This window comes from Lepidochelys kempii, chromosome 11, assembly GCF_965140265.1.
Source record: "Lepidochelys kempii isolate rLepKem1 chromosome 11, rLepKem1.hap2, whole genome shotgun sequence".
In the NCBI taxonomy this organism is placed as follows: Eukaryota; Metazoa; Chordata; order Testudines; family Cheloniidae; genus Lepidochelys; species Lepidochelys kempii.
Genome location: NC_133266.1, coordinates 10371783 through 10391885, shown reverse-complemented (window position 1 = coordinate 10391885; position 20103 = coordinate 10371783). Strand labels below are relative to the sequence as shown.

Here is a 20103-nt window from a genome sequence, read left to right as displayed (position 1 = left end):
AAAGGAATACTTGTGGCACCTTAGAGACTAACTAATTTATTTGAGCATAAGCTTTCGTGAGCTACAGCTCACTTCATCGGATGCATGCTCAAATAAATTGGTTAGTCTCTAAGGTGCCACAAGTACTCCTTTTCTTTTTGCTAATAACCAGAGCTGGTCAGGGGAAAGTATCATGGAAGTTTTTGTGTCCCCACCATTCCCCCCGCCAAATATGAGATTTTGGGGAAAAAAATTCAGCCAGCTCTGCAGTTGTATGAAAAAGAGGGTGGAAATTCAATTAACAATTTCATTGAAATGTTCCCTATTTTGTTTTTAATTCATTGCTACTGCTAAGGCCTATCCACACCGAATTTCTGTGCTGTTATGATTTCTCGGAATATCATTTTTGTCCTTGTATTTTTGTTCAGAACTGACATGCACACCATTACCTTCTATTAGACAGAACCAGAACTGCTCAACTGCATGTTATTAGCCCTATACTGCTTCAGCTGATGGCAATTCTCCCATGGCTGGTCAGGGGCCTGTGTTTTGGAGTCAGAAGAATCTGAGTTTCACCTTCACTGCCAGTGTGAGGGACCAAATGGCCATGATGAGTGGCACAGTGACAAACATGAAGTCCTAGTGGGCTTCTTTCTTAAGTGGGACAGCTGATTAATCGGAATGATATGATGCCTCCAAAACAATCCCAACTAAGAGAATTCTACAGTAGCTCTGCCTAGATTCATCACAGAGAAACATTACTAAGGGAAAAGCAGTTGCTTATAGAGTAACTGCAACATATTACTGTGTGCCATTTAGTACAGTTCTCTGTGGAGCGACTATTGATTTTTAAGAAAGAATGATATTCCAGACAAGTTTTTCTTCAATAGAAACAAAATTACTGGCCGATGAGATTACAAGCTGCGAGGGAGATGTTAGCAGATCAACTTTTCTCCAGCATCCATATGCTGGGCCCTGTAAATGAATCAGCAGAATAGTGTTTGCATCACGTGATGGAGCAGGCATGTAATCAACCCCTTCTGAGTAAGAAGCCTGGAATCATCTGTCAGTGTCCTAGGCTTCTTCAGATGACAACTTCAGAGGATTACATAGCCCTCTTAGAAGTTCAAACCACATTTGGGCATCAGTGGGGGTATTGTGGGGCAGTTTAGCATGAGATTTGACAGACAGGACACATAGATATTAATTCTGATTCTATGGCTGCCTTGCTGTGTGCTCTTGGGCAGGTCATTAACCTTTCTGTGGCTCCTTTTCTCCCATCTGCAAAAGGGGGTTGTGAAACATGGCTAAGTTATGTTTGTCATGTGCTATAGAAGTACAAAATATTCTCTAGGCCTATAGCTCCGCAGTGTAAGGGACTAGGGCATAGCCAGTCTGGCTTAGCAGTCACAGCTGTCATTGAGCAGGAGTTGGAGGAATCGCAAGAGCCAGGTCCTGTAAGCAAGTATCAGGGTCAGAGCCAGGCTGGGCTTGGAGACTGAAGATCAGCGGCAGTATCAGGCTGGAATCAGGAGAAAAGAGTCAGGGTCAGAGTCAGGCTGGAGTTGGAGACCGGAGATCAGGAGATCAAGCAAAGTCTGGCATTGCAGCAGGCTGAAATCTATGTGGCTGCCTAGACAACTTCCTGGGGTTCAATAGGACGCTTGGCCAGTCAGAGGGCCATAAGGTACCATCACTCTGAGTCTCTTGGGTGGTATTTCCTACGGCGCCTACTTTCCACAGTACTGCCTGGCTGTGTCTCTGCAGGGGATCCTGTTGGCACCGTGGGAATATCAGCAGACCTGGGATCTAGTCCCCAGATCCTTACAGAGGAGGGCAGAGAAGACAGGAGTTCCAGCTTCCGGCCTTGCATTCCTAAACAATGTGGCTTCTAGCAAAATGCCAAAGCAAGGTGTTAGGATTTGTCTCACACCTCAGTCTGTATCTTGTTTTTATCTTGTCTGCTGTACCCAGTTCTGGTAACTAGTATATTATTTGACAGGTTTCAGAGTGGCAGCCGTGTTAGTCTGAATCCGCCAAAAGAACAGGAGGACTTGTGGCACCTTAGAGGCTAACAAATTTATTAGAGCATAAGCTTTCGTGGGCTACAGCCCACTTCATCGGATGCATAGAATGGAACATAAAGTAAGAAGAGATATCTGTATGTATATATATATGTATATGTGTGTATATATATATAGATATATGTATGGCAACTTCCAACTTTTATATAAACTGTGAGAGGCTAATTAGTTAAGATGAGCTATTATCAGCAGGAGAAAAATACTTTTGTAGTGATAATCAAGATGGCCCTTTTAGACAGTTGACAAGAAGGTGTAAAAAGAAAAGGAGTACTTGTGGCACCTTAAGTATTCCTTTACTTTTTGCGGATACAGACTAACACAGCTGCTACTCTGAAAGAAGGTGTGAGGATACTTAACTTAGGGAAATAGATTCAATATGTGTAATGACCCAGCCACTCCCAGTCTCTATTCAAACCCAAGTTAATGGTATCTTTGGAGTCTGTTTTTGAAGCTTTTCTGTTGCACTAGTTACCTTTAGTGCTTTTGGTATGACGTCCATCTGTTTGCATTTGGAAAGGAAGATGATGTCTGTATTTGTACTGGACACTACTGTGCTAATAAGCGATGATCACATAAACACCACCCTATACTGGAAACCTACTGACCGCTATACTTACCTACATGCCTCCAGCTTCCATCCAGGACACACCACACAATCCATTGTCTACAGCCAAGCTCTACGATACAACTGCATTTGCCCCAATCCCTCAGACAGAGACAAACATCTACAAGATCTCTATCAAGCATTCTCAAAACTACAATACTCAACTGCTGAAGTGAAAAAACAGATTGACAGAGCCAGAAGAGTATCCAGAAGTCACCTGCTACAGGACAGGCCCAACAAAGAAAATAACAGAATGCCACTAGCCGTCACCTTCAGCCTCCAGCTAAAACCTCTCCAGTGCATCATCAAAGATTTACAACCTATCCTGAGAAATGATCCCTCACTCTTACAAATCTTGGGAGACAGACCAGTCCTTGCTTACAGACAGCCCCCCTGCATGAAGCAAATACTCTCCAGCCACCACACACCACACAACAAAAACACTAAGCCAAGAACCTATCCTTGCAACAAAGCTCGATGCCAACTCTGTCCACATATTTATTCAAGTGACACCATCATAGGACCTAATCACATTAGCTATGCCATCAGGGGCTCATTCACCTGCACATCTACCAATGTGATATATGCCATCATGTGCCAGCAATACCCCTTTGCCATGTACATTGGCCAAACTGGACAGTTTCTATGCAAAAGAATAAATGGACACAAATCTGACATCAGGAATCATAACATTCAAAACCCGGTAGGAGAACACTTCAGCCTCTCTGGCCACTCAGTAAAAGATTTAAGGGTGGCAATTTTGCAACAGAAAAGCTTCAAAAACAGACTCTAGTGAGAAACTGCTGAGCTTGAATTAATATGCAAACTAGATACCATTAACTTGGGTTTGAATAGAGACTGGGAGTGGCTGGGTCATTACACATATTGAATCTATTTTCCTTAGTTAAGTATCCTCACACCTTCTTTTCAACTGTCTAAATGGGCCATCTTGATTATCACTACAAAAGTTTTTTTCTCCTGCTGATAATAGCTCATCTTAACTAATTAGCCTCTCACAATTTGTATGGCAACTTCCAACATCTATCTATCTAATCTTCTTACTATATGTTCCATTCTATGCATCTGATGAAGTGGGCTGTAGCCCACGAAAGCTTATGCTCTAATAAATTTGTTAGTCTTTAAGGTGCCACAAGTACTCCTGTTCTTTTTTTAGAATATTATTGTAGCACCTTGGAGCCCCTTTCATGGTCCAGGACCCCACTATGCCAGGTGTCGTACAAATACAGAAAATTCCTTCCCAAAGTTACATTGATATCTGAAGTCTTTAGTTTCTCAGATCACGTGTCAGGATGCTTATAAGCCAGGGCTGGCTTTACACTTCACTCATCTAGGACAATCAGTCTGTATCAGTGAGTTGGGTGGTCCCAAAAGGAGAGAATGTGGAAGTGGAGAGAGAGAGAGGTGTCATTCCTCCCCCCACAAACCATGCTTTTAATTGTGAATTAACATTATCTGCCTCTCTGCGTCCCAACTAGCCACCAGCACTGGAAAAATTTGTGGCTTTGCAGTCTTCAGTAGAGGTCATTCTGAAGCACAGCTGAGTTACTCTGGTTTTAGAGAAAGACAGTAAATACAGGTGAAAATGAACCATCACATTTAAAAGTAATGGAAGCCTGACTCTCCTTTCTCTGGCACCATTTTAAACTGGTATAACACCACTGACTCTGCTCGAGCGGCTCCTGATTTATAGCGGCGGAAGTGAGCTCTGGATCAGGATTTCTTTTCATTAGAAGGAAGATTTATTTTAATCAATAGGCATCGTGCTGACAGACTTGGTGCCTGAAAAGAGAGAGGGCTTTGCAGAGAGCAGAGTATACATCTGTTTGTAGACTGGTGTGCCTGAAAGTATATTGTAAAATACTTATAAACCCTCTAGAGGAGACCTCGGCTTTTGTTCCAGATCATGTTAAATGGCGTCTCATTAAAAATGCCCAGTTTCTCTTTCAGCCGCATGGCTCAGTGCTTTGGAGACAACGCACTTTGCCCTCCATACAATTCTTTCAAGTTAAGGCAGTTTTGGAGGAAGAATGTGGTACCGTGTTACAAAGTTCAGCCAGGGTGCGTTTGGCCAAATGAGGTGGCTACTCAGTAAGCAGATTTGACTGTGGAATGTTGTTGGAAGGAGAATGAAGTGGATATGTTTTTTCTACTCTTTAAGATGCATCAAGACTGTTCCCTTTCTGTAACAGCTCATGCGATGTGGTGGTAGGCACGAGGAGCATGTAGTTAGTTTCAGGCCAGCCAATTAATAAATACTTTTATCTGTGGGATTTGTACTACAGTGAAGCTCTAAGAAACCTTCAAATAAACAGGTATTTAGGTCCAGATTGTGGAGAGCATTCTTGTTCAGAAAAGTACTTAAGCATGTGCCTAAATTCCATTCATGTGAATAGGATACAAGCATGAGTTTATAGTTAAGCATGTGCTTAAGTGCTTTCATGAATTGGGGACTTAGAGAAAAAGCATGATCTTACTACGAATACATACATTGTCTTGCACGATGGGACCCCAGTCTTGGTTGAGGCTTCTGGGTGCTACCGTAATACAAGAAATAAGAATTGGGGGATTTTTAGAAATGCACTGAAGGTTGTGAGAAATAAGGGTAGGAATAATAATAATGAGCATGCATGGTATGTTACAATATATACAGGGCTATTCATCCCAAAGGGTGCCCAAAGCACTTTACAAATGATAATCACTTGAATCACCCACCAATGAAATGCAGCCAACTCTGGAGTGAAATGAGGCACTGTTTACCAGTATAAAGCAACTTTGCATGGCAGTTTAGGGCAGGAAATGAAGCGGACAGTTTGGATGGGAAGTGATACCATCCTATCCTTTAAATGTATTCATACTGTTGTTATAGAACTACAGGAGAAAGGTGTTCATAGGATAACTTTGTTGTACATAAAGTAAATAAAGTCTGCTGCAGTTTCCACGGCATGCATCCGATGAAGTGAGCTGTAGCTCACGAAAGCTCATGCTCAAATCAATTGGTTAGTCTCTAAGGTGCCACAAGTACTCCTTTTCTTTTTGTGAATACAGACTAACACGGCTGTTACTCTGAAACCATTTGTTGTACCAGACAGTTATTCTTTTGGCTGGTTTGGTCTGCTCCAGGTGTGTTTTTTTTTTTTTTTTAAAGTTATTGTAAAAAGGAAATAACTGAAATTTGTCGTATTCCCCCCTACCCCGCCCCCAAAAAAAGATCCAGGTTGGGGGTGGATGGGTGAGGGAATGTACTAAAGTGGGGCTCAGCTCCCCACCCTGTTATGCAGAGGGGTGCCCGACCTATGGTCCCCAGGCCACACATGGCCTGCCAGAGTATTTCATAAAGCCTTCAGCAGGGCTCGGGCTGACAGCCCCAGGCAGCTCTTTATTTGTGATTTGGGAGAAGGTTGTGTGGTGTTTACTGTTTTTTTTCCCCACCCCCCATTTTCTATAATTCTGATGCATATTTTATGCACTGATTTCTTTATTTGTTTTTAAACAGACAATACTGTACATAAATTGTTTCTATCTAAATAAATACCAAACAGACTGAACTTAAAATATAAATCAATACATATAACTTAAAATCTTAATAAAATATGTAGCGTCTGTGTGGCCAACACAAGGTTGTGCTTAGGTTTATGTGGCCCTCCTGTGTAATAAGGTTAGGCACCTCTGCCATTATGTAAAGGCCTGGTGCACTTGGGTATTCCTTAATTCTACACCTCCAGCTGATTTAAAGTCCAGTTCAGCAAGTTACTTAAACAGCCATATGACTTTAAGCACGTGTCCCAGTGAAATCAATAGGGGCATTTTGAAGTACCTTTTTAAAGTACCCTTTTAAATAGGGGCCTTAAATTGCAGTTCTACCCTTAAAAGTGACTGCGTAAAAATGGTGCCTTCTTACTCAGCAGATATTCTCCCTGGGCATATTCCCAGTCACATTTGCTGAATATAGTGAGTAAAATAAATTTTTGCTGCTTTTTCCTCCTGTTAGCCCTGCAGGGCCAACACAGCTAAGAGCAACTGAGCTGGATTCTATCCCTTCTTGTGCATCACCAACAGAATTGTTAGATTCAATCTGTTACAATTGTGTAAAGCCACTAAAAGCCAAAGAATTGAACAGGCATCACTGAGGGCATAATCTGGGCAGCAGAATTTCTATTACTGATGATGATATGCGAGAAGAAAAGAACTCAGTTTGATCTCAGATGCCATGTTGAGTTTGTTGGGTGAGAAATAAGAAAAAATATCTTTGTATTTGTAAATGGGGCCCATTTTTCTCCATGGAGAGATGACAAACATATAGGACTCCATTCTTAGAGTTGTGTTTGCAGGACAGAGGTATACATTAAAGTACTCCTGCGGGAATTCTGCACCACTGCGCATGTGCATATTTCATGTGCCGTGCATACTTTTTATTTTTCTTGCAGAAAACAGTTTCTGCTGAAAAATTGCTGCAATTCCGCCTTTGCCCACCAGAGGGCGCTGTGGTGCTAGAATAGAGCAGCGGCTCCTGGCAAGCTCCAGCCAGGATAGGGAAGAGAAAGAGCCTATCTTCTTCACAGCGCCTGTCGGGCCAGGTCAGGAGACAGGGAATATGGGGAGACAGTGTGGGGCTGCTGGGGGTTCACAGAGAGGGGCTCATAAGGGCTAGTCAGGGAGGACAGACTAGGGCAGGGACTGAATGAGAGTGGAGGCGCAGGGTCATGGTGGGAGGGAGGTGCAGGGCCACATGGGAAGAGGGGGAGGTGTGCAGGAGGGAAGGGGGATGCTTGAGTAGGGGCACAGAGACATAAGGACAGGCGCAGATGTGCCTGACTGAATGGGAGAGGCTTGGGGTCAGCCAGGGTCTGCATGGGGATGCTCCTTAACAATCTCTCCCCGCCTTCCAAAAAAACCTGTTCCATGCTTTCCCCACCAATACCCAACAACACTTCAAGTTTATACCCAGGCTCCTTCCCAGCAATTACTTCCCTCTTCCTCAGTTCCTTCATGACCCTGACTCCCCCAAGCCTTTGCACTGCTTGTGAGTGGTGTGGGAAATATGGTTCCGTACTGTAGTTGAAATTAATTATTACTCAGAGTTCTGTATTGATATGCCTAGTAAGGAATATATTTGTCTAAAAACATTTCCTGAATCTTTTTTGTTGTCTGTATTGTTACAGACATACTTGCTGGCAGGTATTTTGAAATAAATTACCAAAATAATTGAAACTGGTGTGATGATATTGTGTTATTTTGACACATAATATATGCAGAATTTTGAAATATTCTGTGCAGAGTTTTTAATTTTTTGGTGCAGAATTCCACCAGGAGTAACATTAGTATGAAGAGTCGAGAAGATAATTGTGTGAACTTTAGTATCCTTGACTGATGGAGGGTTCTGTGCCACCTGACCACAGCTCACAGCTGATGCATATGTGCGTGCGCCACATAGTGACCTATGCAAAGATACACCCTGCTTGTCTTTAAACAGACTCTGTTCTTTCTCCAGCTCTTTTGGGCTCAGGGAAAACCATCTCCTTTGAATATGCCTCTTCCTTTAAAAGTTTTTGGCTGAATCTGTTCCACTGTTAAAAAAAAAATCTAATATTAAAAGTTTATCACTCAGTCAAACCACCCCATGCTTCACAGGACTAAAACAAGGAGCTGGAATCTGTGTTATAAGACTTCCAGAATCAATGCATTTAAATAGCATGCTTAACAACAGGAAACCAGCTCCGAGCCAGTTATCATGAGAACTTCTTCCTCGGGGTGTTATAAGACTTCAGGCCCTGTGACATGCTTTAACACCTTCAGGAGCAGGATTATTTCATGATCCTTGCACACTGGAGCTGCATTATTATTTTTGTTAAATTAGCGTGTGCTTTCCTAAGGGATCCAAGAAAAATCAGCTGTTGGATCAAAATTCCAGTCTGAGCTAGACCATAGGGGTGTGTAACCCTAGTGCCATGGGTCTGTGAAACAGAGCTCATTGCGGGGCATAATATTTGTTAAAGGGCTTTTCTGCACATTGCGGCAATGCGCACTACAACAATGTGATGTCTAAGTGCACTAACTTGTCTGTGTAGACTCTGCTGGTTTTCACTGAATTTCCCTAGCATGCTTTAACATAATGCTGTGTGAAACAGCACTGCAGTAAAGTGCCCTGGGGAACGTTTAGTGTGCATGCAGCCTCCTGATGCAGATCGGTTAGTGCACAACGTCTCCGTGTGCTTCCGGAATCACACCTCTGTAGTGCGCACTGCTGCACAGTTTAGACAGGCCCTAAGTCTGTAGCTGTTGAGAAACAGTTTAATAACAGCGGCAAAGAGTCCTGTGGCACCTTATAGACTAATAGACGTATTGGAGCATAAGCTTTCGTGGGTGAATACCCACTTCGTCCGATGCATGTAGTGGAAATTTCCAGAGGCAGGCATAAATATGCAAGCAAGAATCAGGCTAGGGATAACTAGGTTAGTTCAATCAGGGAGGATGAGGCCCTCTTCTAGCAGTTGAGGTGTGAACACCAAGGGAGGAGAAACTGCTTTTGTAGTTGGAGAGCCATTCACAGTCTTTGTTTAATCCTGAGCTGATGGTGTCAAATTTGCAAATGAACTGAAGCTCAGCAGTTTTTCTTTGAAGTCTGGTCCTGAAGGTTTTTTTGCTGCAGGATGGCTACCTTTAAATCTGCTATTGTGTGTCCAGGGAGATTGAAATGTTCTCCTACAGGTTTTTGTATATTGCTATTTCTAATATCTGTGTGTCCATTTTATCCTTTTATGTAGGGACTGTCCAATTTGGCTGATGTACATAGCAGAGGGGCATTGCTGGCACATGATGGCGTATATTACATTGGTGGACATGCAGGTGAATGAACCAGTGATGGTGTGGCTGATCTGGTTAGGTCCTGATGGTGTCACTGGTGTAGATATGTGGGCAGAGTTGGCATCAAGGTTTGTTGCATGGACTGGTTCCTGAGTTAGTTACTATGGTGCGGTGTGTAGTTGCTGGTGAGAATATGCTTCAGGTTGGTGGGTTGTCTGTGGGCGAGGACTGGCCTGCCTCCCAAGGCCTGTGAAAGTGAGGGATTGTTGTCCAGGATGGGTTGTAGATCACTGATGATGCATTGGAGAGGTTTTAGCTGAGGACTGTATGTGATGGCCAGTGGCGTTCTCTTGGTTTCTTTCTTGGGCTTGTCTTGCAGCAGGGGGCTTTTGGGTACACCTCTGGCTCTGTTGATCTGTTTCCTTATTTCCTTATGTGTGGGTATCGAGGTTTTGAGAATGCTTGGTGAAGATCTTGTAGGTGTTGGTCTCTGTCTGAGGGGTTGGAGCAAATGCTATCGTACCTCAGCGCTTGGCTGTAGACAGTGGATCCTGTGGTGTGCCTGGGATGGAAGCTGGAGGCATGAAGGTAGGCATAGCGGTCGGTGGATGTTCGGTATAGTGTGATGTTAACGTGACTGTCACTTATTTGCACCGTGGTGTCTAGGAAGTGGACTTCCTATGTAGATTGGTCCAGGCTAAGGTTGATGGTGGGGTGGAAGCTATTGAAATCGTGGTGAAATTCTTCCAGGGTTTCCTTCCCATGTGTCCAGATGATGATGATGTCATCAGTGTAGTGTAGGTAGAGAAGGGGCATGAGTGGACGAGAGCTGAGGAAGCGTTGTTCCAGGTCAGCCATAAAAATGTTGGCATATTGTGGGGCCATGTAGGTGCCCATAGCAGTGCCACTGGTCTGGAGGTATATATTGTCATCAAATTTGAAATAATTGTGCGTGAGGATAAAGTCACAGAGCTCAGCAACCAGTTTTGCTCTGGTATCATCAGGGATACTGTTCCTGACAGCTTTTGTTCCATCTGTGTGTGGGATGTGTAGAGAGCCTCTACATCCATGGTGGCTAGGATGGTGTTTTCTGGAAGATCACCAATGCATTGTAGTTTTCTCAGGACATCAGTGGTGTCATGGAGATAGCTGGGAGTGCTGATGGCATAGGGTCTGAGTAGAAAGTCCACATATCTGGACAGTCCTTCAGTGAGAGTGCCAATGCCCGGGATGATGGGGCGTCCAGGATTTCCGGGTTTGTGGATCTTGGGTGGTAGTAGAATAACTCCTGTCGGGACTCTAAGGGTATGATGATTTGTTCCTGTGTTAGTGTAGGGAGTGTCCTGAGTAGATGGTGCAGTTTCTTAGTGTATTCCTCAGTGGGTTCTGAGGAAAGTGGCCTGTAGAATTTGGTATTGGAGAGTTGTCTGGCAGCCTCCTTTTGGTAGTCAGACCTGTTCATGATGACAACAGCACCTCCTTTATCAACCTCTTTGATTATAATGTCAGGGTTGTTTCTGAGGCTGTGGATGGCATTGCGCTCTGCACGACTTAGGTTATGAGGCAAGTGATGTTGTTTTTCCTCTCTTTCTGCCTGTATACGTCGGTGGAAGCATCCTATGTATAGATCCAAACTGTCATTTCAACTCTCGGGAGGAGTCCATGTGGAGTTCTCCTTCTTGTCCTGTTGGTGGGAAGGTATCTGTGTATCAGTGTGCTTTTCAGTGTTATCCTGAAAGTATTCTTTGAGTCGGAGACAGCAAAAGTAGGCTTCCAGATCACCGCAGAACTGTATCATGTTTGTGGGGGTGGCAGGGCAGAAAGAGAGTCCCTGAGATAGGACAGACTCTTCTGCCAGGCTGAGCGGGTAGCTGGATAGATTGACGATATTGCTGGGTGAGTTAGGGTTACCACTGTTGTGGCCCCATGTGGCAGGTAGGATTTTAGACAGCTTACAGTCCTTTTTCCTTTGTAGAGAGGTGAAGTATTTAATGTAGATCTCCTGTCTTATTTTAGTAAAGTCCGTTTGTATGGAAGGTTGGTTATTTATGAGAGTCTCCAGGTTGGAGAGCTCTTTTTTGATGTTTTCCTATTTGCTGTATAGGATGCTGATCAGGTGGTTCCTCAGTTTCTTTGATAGTGTGTGTCATAATCTCTCACTGTGGTCTGTGCAGTATGTAGATAGCAATGGATTTTTAACCTTCAGTCCATTTGGTATGATGTCCATCGGTTTGCATTTGGAAAGGAGTTCTTGCTTACATATTTATACCTGCCTCTGGAAATTTCCACTGCATGCATCCGACAAAGTGGGTATTCATCCACAAAAGCTTATGCTCCAATACGTTTGTTAGTCTATAAGGTGCCACAGGACTCTTTGCCGCTTTTACAGATCCAGACTAACACGACTACCCCTCTGAATTTAATAACTGAGTACATGGAAGGTTATGCAGCTGTAAGAGAAGGGAAGGATGTTTTCAGTGTACAAAAGAACTGCTGGATTTGGGGAGATGCTCCTAAGTGAGAACTTGGAAAGATACTTTGGACACATTTTGCTAATAATAATAATATCTAGCTCTTTTCATCAGTAGGTGAATAGATTTGAGTAGATTTTAAAGATCTGTACAAAGGAGGTCAGTATCATTATCCCCATGCTACAGATTGGGAAACTGAGGCAGAGGGAGGGAAGTGGCTTCCCCAAGGTCATTCAACAAGCCAGTGGCAGAGCTGGGACTAGAACCCAAGTCTCCTGAATCCCAGTCTCGTGCTCTGTTAGGCCACACTGCTTAAATACTTCTCAGGAAATCATTCATTTAGTCTCATCTGTGACATGCTTTGATAGGGATCATTGAAGAGTCTCATGCTCCTCTATATCGGTTATTCCTGTGCAGGTGAGTGGAAGGGACCATTGTGATCATCTAATCTGACCTCCTGTATAACACAGGCCATACAACTTCCCCAAAATAAATGATGACATGTATTTTAGAAAAACATCCAATCCTTGATTTAAAAATTGTCAGTGGGAGAATCTGTCACAACCCTTGATAAATTGTTCCAGTGGTTAATTACCATGTCAAAAAGTTGTGCCTCATTTCCAGTCCGAATTTGTCTAGCTTCAGCTTCCAGCTACTAGATCATGCTATATCTTTCTTTCTTTATTATATTATTGTATTTATGAATGTACTATATTTAATGTATTCATTAGACTTGGGTGGAAATGTGAATGCATTAAGTCAAGGTTATTAAGCATAAAAACCTACATAACGCAAATGATTACAGAAAAAAGGAAACAATCTGTCAATATTTCTTTTAGGTCTGCACACATCATGAGTGTGTTGTGGGGATGCCTAGGCCCTTTGTCTCCCATAGCCATCTGGCCATCCCGTTGCCCCCTTTAGCCCTTGACAGCAAGAACTGTCATGTCAGAACCTGTCTCCACTGCCTCTGACCCAGAATCCTCTTTGCTTGGGAAGATTCTACATCATGGCTCGGGGGCTTGGGGAGTTGCCGCACAGTGTGGGGGCTTGGGGAGTTGCCGCACAGACCACAGGTTCAGGCCACAGTCCCTTGCACTGATTTCGCTGCAAGTTTTGTGTGTGTGGAGAACACCTAGCGGAATGCAGCTGCCCTTTTCCCTGCTTTCCGTGTTCTTCTGAGCCCAGGTCTGCAGATTCCATCTCACCCCCTCTCCCAGAAGCAAATAGGAGTGTAGCAGCACTGGCCTTGGGCCAGCTGAAGATTTTGAATCAGGCCCCTAGTCGTTAAGGTTTCTTTGTACATCTCCATTACAGGCTTTGGAAAGTTTGGCTACAAATTGGCTCAGAGTTTTGTTACAAAGTTCATGAAAAGACAGGCAAAGGGAGGTTATTGTACTGCTGTGCTTGCCAGTGCTGAGGCCTCAGCAGGAGCATCATGTCCAGTTTTGGGCGCCACACGTTCAGAAAGATGTGGACAAATTGGAGAGAATCCAGAGGAGAAATGATAAGGTTTAGAGAAAAAGATCTATGAGGAAATGTTAAAACAAAAACCCTGGATATATTTTTGTTTTGAGAAAAGAGTGAGGGGGACCTGATAACTCTTCAGATATGTTAAGAGCTGTTATAAAGAGGATGGGGATCAATTGTTCATGTCCACTGAAGGTAGGACAAGAAGTAATCGGCTTACTCTGCAGCAAGGGAGATTGAGGTTAAAGATTAAGAAAATCTTTCTGACTACGAGGACTGTGAAGCACTGGAATAGGCTTCCAAGAGAGGTTGTGGAATCCACATCATTAGAGGTTTTTAAGAACAGTTTGGACAAACTGTTGTCAGGGATGGTTTAGTTGGGCCTGCCTTAGTGCCAGGGCCTGGACTAGATGACCTTTAGAGGCCCCGTCCAGCCCTACATTTCTGTGAAACAAGAGGCACCATTTTAGCATTTCCTTTTGTTATTTTGGTGGATCACGTGGACACTTTTCTTGGAAAGGCTCACTGCCTGTATAAATGCATGACCATACCTTTTAGTTGAAAGTATACAACTTTCCCTCGCTTTCTTCTCTCCCGCCTTTTTTAAAAAGTTCTCTTTAATCTAACAACTTTTTTTTCTTCTTTTCTCCTGCAGGAACTACCTCTTCAGACTTAGTCTACACAATGTTTCTCTTATCCAGGTACGTATGTTCATTTTTTACCCAATCGTTTTGCTTGACTCGTTAAGATGAACGTGCCTGGAATCGCTTGGTGTATGTTGTCAATATGCTTCCAGAGTGGCAGAGGGAAGAATTAGACTTTGTTCTCACTGAGAAGATATTGCTAAAGGGAAGGGCATTCCAGTGCTTGGCCATTTGGATAGCACTTTCTTGCTCTTCATTCTTGTGTTTTTTGTGGTTTGTGATGTGTGGGTGCTGAAAACATGGCATCTTAAAGAAACAAAGCAGGTAGTATGACTGATAGCTGGTGCAGCGTAAATAAAACCATACAAAGAAATCCTTGGCTTTCCTTAGTGCAGAGGTCAGCAGCTGGAAGGGATGGCTTTAACAGTTCTTGTCCATCACCGCTCCCTGCTTTTGCTGTGCCCCTGGGAGCATGGAATGCTGAGGAGCTAAATGTGTTACTAAAAACAGGATAGGACTTGCAGGCATTCAAAGATACAGCTGGTTGTAAATGTGTGTCACCCAGCACGCAATGGTAGAGGAGGTGGCTCGTCTGCACTGAACTGAAAAGGCTTACAAACGGCCAATGGGATGAGCAAGATTTCCCCCGCCAGCTTGAATCTGGAACTGAAAGGTGCAGCAAAATTTATTATTTAATCATTAATTAATTAAAAGTAACAGAGTGTCTGTCAATAACAAATATGCTGGGGTATAGATTGTTGTTTTCTGTAAGCACTGAAAGATGTGCCTTGCTCTTGTTAGATCAAAATGAGGGCACCTACTCCCAAAGACTTTAGAATCCAAGGCCTCATTATGGCATCTCACTCTATGCAGGTGCCTGAATGATGCCATGTTGACTTCCAAGGGGCCCTTGCTCATGCAGAGTCAGGCTAAAATGCTCTGAAAATGGGCAGTATTCAGCATGGCTGGGCAAAGCACCTGCCATACCCTGTTTCCTTGCATGCGAGTCTCTTGACAGGAAGTGTGGAGGGAGGGCAGCATAGATATTTAGCAGATAGATATTCATACACTTCATAGAATAAAAAAGGAAGATGCATGTGAATGAAGTACAAGTGACAGTGGAACGAACTCTAAAAGTTGACCTCATCTAACAGAACTTTCCCTTTCAAGGATGGTAGGTTACGTGTGCCAGAAAAATTCCAACGGGATATAGAAGAGATGGGAGCCGAGTGGTGGTGGTGGTGAAATAGTGTTTCTCTGTAGAGTGCTGATTCTCAGAGTGGCTATCACAGCCTGTTGTTCTGGTTACCCCATGGGGGTCCCCTACATCCTGATGTGGTTGAGATTCTTTTGGGGGCAGTGCTGCAGTGTGGCTTCAACAATGGCGAGAGCTTTGTGCAGCCTTTCTGCACTGGGGTAACTTTCTTCCACAATGGTCTGCACGCTACGCTGCCTAAAATTGAAAGCCCTCCTATATGTAAGTGGAGGATGTGGTGGGATCTCTGGTTAACATAATAAGCTTTGTTTGTTTCTGCTTTCTGGGTGTATCCGGCCATTTCTACAAACCTCTTTGCATGACAATGAGAGCATGGAATTATGCGGACACACGTGTTGGGAATGATGGAAACAATTGTTTCCAGACCTAGTGGTTGCCTAAATAGCTACTTGGCTTGCATCCGTGAAGCACATTATGCTGCTCAGAGAACACCCCACCCCTCCATATACATCATTTTGAAGAAAAGAATAGAAAATCAAGCTGAGAAGTTAAGGGGATTCTAAGTTCAGTTCAATAGAAGGGGGAGGGAGGCAAAGTTTAGAAAATAACAAAATGGAGACTCTTTTGTATTGAGGTGCTAGTGGCTCTTTTAAAATATAATATGGATCCTATAGTTCAACATGTATTGGGAAGGCTTTTTTTCCTACCAGTGGGTCTGATTCACTTCTCCTTGTTGGAACCCATGTTGCAGGCTGCCAGTGGCACCAAATCTGCCTGATTTGCTGAGGTTGAACCGGGCAGCACTGCTCACAGAGTAGGAACTGTGTGCTGAGTAGGGAGCAGAGCCAGGACATGCAGAAGAGACCCTGATTCAGCGTATCTTCTAGATTAGCCTTTAGAGGAGGGGATCTGACTGAGTACTAGTCTGAGCTTAAAGCTGCCTTCCCTGCCACCCCCCATGGCCACAGATGACTGTGGGTAAAGGGTGAGTGTAAATGTCAGTCACACTGCACCCACAAACAAGAGTCAAGCCCTTTCAGTGCTTTTCCCATGAATGAGGCTGATCTTAGTCGTTTTTTTTTAATGAGCCTGGCAACACTGGAGCAATAGCCTAGTGACACTGTTACCTGGCCCACTGACTTGGGTGCTTGAAAATCTCTCTCCTTCTGTAATGTAGATTTAGTGGCTAACTCTGATTGATGCATCCCACCTGCACCGTCTTTTCTAGAATCAGAAAATGAACATTTCCTACTGTTAAACCGGTGACAAAGTCACTCATCATATACATTACATTACATTATTCACTGCTTCCATTCAGAGGAAATTCTCATGCCGTTGAGAATTCTGTAGTTACCATTAGAGCCCTGCATGGATACAAATTTATATCTGCGGATGTGGATATCTGTGGATATAAAATTGTATCCGTGCAGGGCTCTAGCTACCATTTCACAAGGCTAGAGTAAACCTTCTTGGTGCTGTTTGGTTTGGAAACTTGAAGGCCTTCTAGGACTTTGGTTTCTCTCTTTCCACATAGCTGCTGAGTTATTGTGGACTGCTCTCATTTAGGTCCTGATCCAAAGCCTGCTGAAGTCAATAAGAGTGTTCCACTGACTTCAGTGAGCCGGGGATCAGACCCTTACTTGAGACATTAATTTTGGGCCCATCACAAAAATCAGACCTAGCAGCAAAGGCTTTGTATCATTTCTGGTCCCAGACTGGGCTACCATTTTTGATAGTTCTTTACTAGCTTTGGGAGAACAGCTGGATTTTCAGTTTGCTGGCAGCTCTGAAAAATAAAAAAAATTAAAAATTGATTCAACCTGAATTGAATGCAAAAAAAATCTGAAGAATTTCAGCAAAAAGGAAAAAGTTGAATTTTTTTTGTTTTTTGTTTTGGATCAAAGCAAACTGCTTGGTGTAGTTTCTGGGCACGTTTTACCGTAAAAGCAAAGGAAATGAAATAAATCATTGCTGCCATTGTCTTCCTTCTGACCTGTAGTCCAGTGGTTGGGGCACTCCCCTGGGATGTGAGAGTCCCAGGTTCAATTCTCCTGTCCGCTGCATGTGGGGCAGGGATTTAAACTTGGGTCTCCCACATTGTGGGGAAAGCACCCTAGCAGCTGGGCTATAGTTTGCTATGGGTCTCTCTGTCTCTCATATTGAAGCTGTTCCATTCTTGATACATATCTACATAGACAGTGGAGCAGGGATTTGAACTTTGCTCTCCCATATGGCATTTTTCAGTGAATAAACTATTTGCTGGAGGAAAAAATTGCCCAGCTCTGTCCCATACAGCATTGCAATGAATACTTGTAAGCTCACAGCACAACGACAAAAATGTGCTATACTGACATGAGATTCAACCCATTTTAAACTGGACTAGGACATTACCCCCCAATACATATAATATGGAGCTAGGATCTTGAAATTACAATGACAAAAGACAAACTATAACAAATGTCTTGCCCATAGGATGAAAACTTGTTTTCTGGGTGCACATTACTGATATTGTTTGTGCAGTGAAAGATGTCGCAAAAATTAGTCTTTCCTGATAAATGGGATAGGATTTTGGTGGTGGGACGGGCACAGTTATGGAAGGTTTCTGTGGGGCGTGTTTCAAGAGGATGAGTGCAGGAGGATGCGGGGGGGGGAACACTTTGGGGAGGTTAGGGTAGATCAGGGAGGGGATATGGCAAGTTTTGTTGGGGAGGGGGACATGTGAGTCTTTGGGAGCTGTTAAGGAGACAGTAAAGACTGTCCTTTCCTTTCCTCTCAGTTCTTTGTCTCCTATCCCTTCTCCAGAGTAGGTTGCTTTGGTCTCCTCTGGCCTGCCATGATCCAAAAAAAGTTCACTTCTGGTTCAGGGCTGGCTTTAGATTTTTGTTTGAGGTTAAACATTCCTGTCCCCTGTTTACCCCTCCAAGAGCTGCAGCCCCGGGCCTGTGCTTGAGAACCAGGAAGCAAAATGGTTCTACCCAAGCTGAGAGAAATGCAAAATGTGAACAGTGTGTTAATGGCCAACAGTGAGCTGGCACCAAGATATTGCAGGAATCACTAATGATTTTGGGTGTCTCAATGTTTTGGTACCTATCTTAATGAAGCTGAACTTCCAGGGGTGGGGTTCTCAAGAGTTTCTGAAAATCAGGCCCTGTAAGGTACCTCAAGTTGGATACCTTAAAACATTAGTCACTATTGAAAATCTTGTAGATTTTTTTTAAAATTCTTACAAAACTCCAGAAACTCCCCTTCAAAACATACAGGATTTTTAAATCTGCTAATGTCCCTTTAAAATGAAATCCATACATCTTCGTTTTCCACCCTAAAAACAGCTTTCATGTATGCATTGTTTCCCTAATATTGGGCATTTTTTAAACCTTAGCAATGATATGCATGTATAGCACACACTGTTCAATTTATGCAGGAACCAGTAACAGGCTTACCCTCTAATCCCCAGCTTTCACAGAGAGGCCAGTAAGGGGGCTGTTTATACTAGATTTCACAATTAATAGATTAGGTGGAAAGTGTCAGTTTAAAAACAAAATCTTCATAGCGCGTTTAAAAAAATACACTAGGCTAATTTGGTCCTTTTAAAAGGACTAAACAAGGACATTTGCCAGCATATATAAAATCACTCTGCCTGGCATGCATTTCCCTCTAGGCCCTGAGTTAGTGAATACCCCCAGCTCCGACTGACTTCAGTGAGAATACTCCGAACTAGAGCTGGGGGAATAACTGTTTTTTCGGTTCACTGGCAGTTCGGGGAGAAGGAATTGTTTTGAGCTGAACTGAAATGGGAAAAATTCTGAAATTTTCAGTGAATCTAGAAAGTTGATTGTGCATTGAAACTTGGCTTGGCCTGGCACGTTTTGTTCCTGGGTATTTTTAAAGGGGCTAGATTAACAAAGTGGGAAGGGAAGTGTGGCTGTGACTGCTGCCCCCTATAACTTTAGCCTGGTGGTTAGGCCACTCACCCATGATGTGGGAGACCCGTTTTCAATCCCCCCCTCTGCCTGATGGGGAGCAGGCGTTTGACTTTGGATCTCCTACCTCCCAAGAGAGCGCCCTAATCATTGGGTTTTGGGGAGGGAGAGAAGGTAATATCTGACTCTGTACCATGGTAGTTAGGACTCTCATGTGGGAGGCCCAAGTTCAAGTCCTCCTCAGATGACGATTCAAGTATAACCTGTCCACCCAAGCCATTTTGCCCAGCTCAGCTCACAGCACTGCAGGGCATGAGCTCATCATGTATATCAGTGACATTATTTCATGTAGGCAACTTTAAAACTATTTCAAGAATACTTGCTCCTTGTGTAAAAGGATGCCATTAAAGAAATAGGGAGTTGAGCCATAAAGTATTTACATATTAAATGGCAAAATAAATACCTGGACCAGACTTGCAGAATGGAGGCCCTTACTCATACTGAGGAAAAATGGCATCTTAGTCACAACATGTTCTTTAGTGGCTTATCTGTGGAGTAAGGTACTTTTCAATGTGAGTAAAGGTATCAGAATCTAGGCCTTCATTCAGTCCATCCCGTAAGCCGATAAATCTGGTACCTGTTCAGCAAAGCAGTCAGGTGCTTTTGAAAATTTTACCCTCTGCGAAAATCAATGGCATGCATGCTCCTAAATCACTTGGGTGCTTTTGCAAATTGTACTTGTAAGAAAGCACTTAACTTTCAGCATGTGAGTTGTCCCATTAACTTCAGTGCCTAAATCCCATTGACCATGTGCTTACGTGCTTTTCTGAATCAGGGCCCAAACCCATACGGCCTGATCCAAGACTCAGTGAAATCAGTTGAACTCTTTCCAC

General features: G+C 43.4%; 1 protein-coding gene across 12 annotated transcripts in view; it reads left to right on the top strand.

Annotated features, from left to right (window-relative positions):
• Positions 1–20103, top strand: part of SEMA5B (semaphorin 5B) — a 363565-nt gene that overhangs the window by 212534 nt on the left and 130928 nt on the right. For all 12 annotated transcript variants that reach the window (XM_073305098.1, XM_073305088.1, XM_073305090.1 and 9 more), the window contains one exon: positions 14086–14131. In XM_073305098.1, coding sequence (XP_073161199.1) covers positions 14086–14131 — 46 coding nt within the window. The remainder of the gene's footprint in view (positions 1–14085; positions 14132–20103) is intronic.